The sequence below is a fragment of the Sinocyclocheilus anshuiensis genome, unplaced genomic scaffold, assembly GCF_001515605.1.
Source record: "Sinocyclocheilus anshuiensis isolate Anshui unplaced genomic scaffold, SAMN03320099.WGS_v1.1 C32518386, whole genome shotgun sequence".
In the NCBI taxonomy this organism is placed as follows: Eukaryota; Metazoa; Chordata; class Actinopteri; order Cypriniformes; family Cyprinidae; genus Sinocyclocheilus; species Sinocyclocheilus anshuiensis.
Window position 1 is genome coordinate 1 of NW_015617433.1, and position 1,068 is coordinate 1,068.

General features: G+C 39.1%; 1 protein-coding gene across 1 annotated transcript; it reads left to right on the forward strand.

The window, feature by feature from the left end:
- Positions 1–92: 92 nt before the first annotated feature.
- Positions 93–967, forward strand: LOC107682713 (P-selectin-like; the record flags this gene model as incomplete). Its single annotated transcript, XM_016478874.1, has 3 exons — positions 93–278; positions 488–673; positions 779–967. Coding segments are annotated over 3 exons (561 nt in total), but the record flags the coding sequence as incomplete, so codon positions are not given.
- Between the last annotated feature and the right edge of the window lie 101 nt (positions 968–1,068).

Here is a 1,068-nt window from a genome sequence, read left to right on the forward strand (position 1 = left end):
TAGAAGTGCACAGACTGTAAAAAACACTGTTTTCAAGCATTTTTTTCTGTGTTTGAATAGACAGTAATCAGTGTTTAATGCATTTGTCGCAGTGGTGACCTGTAATGAAATCCTAGCTCCTGCAAAGGGTCATCTGACATGTGCTGATCCTTTGGGAAAGTACTCTTTTCGTTCTACTTGCAATATTTCCTGTGTTGAGGGACACAAATTGAGAGGAAAAGCCACACTCAGCTGTCTAAGTGATGGCAATTGGTCAGCACCAACATCTGATTGTGAAGGTACATAATTTCATACATGATTTCTCAGTGTCATACACTGAGTAAATACATATTTCCATCACAATGTGAGCTCTGGAAAATGCCAATATGCCCTAAGCGCACTGCAAAAAAAAAAAAAAACAATCATAAACAATGTGTTCTACACTCACACATACTCAATTAAGTCTATAATCTGTCTTGTCTGTACTATTCTCTTCTAATTTTGGCAGTTGTAAAGTGTGACCCATTGAAGCCCATTCCACATGGCTCCCTGCAATGTTATGACCCTGTGGAGAAGTTTGCTTATGGCTCCACTTGCTGGTTAAAATGTGATTTTGGTTTTGTCCACAATGGTACAAATTCCACTCACTGTACCGAACAGGGGAACTGGAGTTACATCCCTCCTGTTTGCCAAGGTAAAATGCATCTTTAACAATACATATACATACATACACATATCTTCAGTTCATACTGTAGTTCCAGCAAAATCAGTTTATGAAATGCTTCGGGTTTTTCCACAGCTATACAGTGTTCGCCTCTCTCTGATGCACCAAGTTATGGAAGTATGACCTGCACACACCCTCTCTCCACCAACAGCTACAATTCCAGCTGTGAGTTCAAGTGTGAAGAGGGTTTTGTGCTTAAAGGTGCAGATTCCACCCACTGTGACCATACTGGGCACTGGACACATAGCACCCCTATTTGTACAGGTTTGGCATCAGTTCATATAATTTTGATTGTCCTAATAGCATTAAACTATATGAAATGTCATTTATTAGTTTACCTATCATTAATTCACGTTTTATATTAC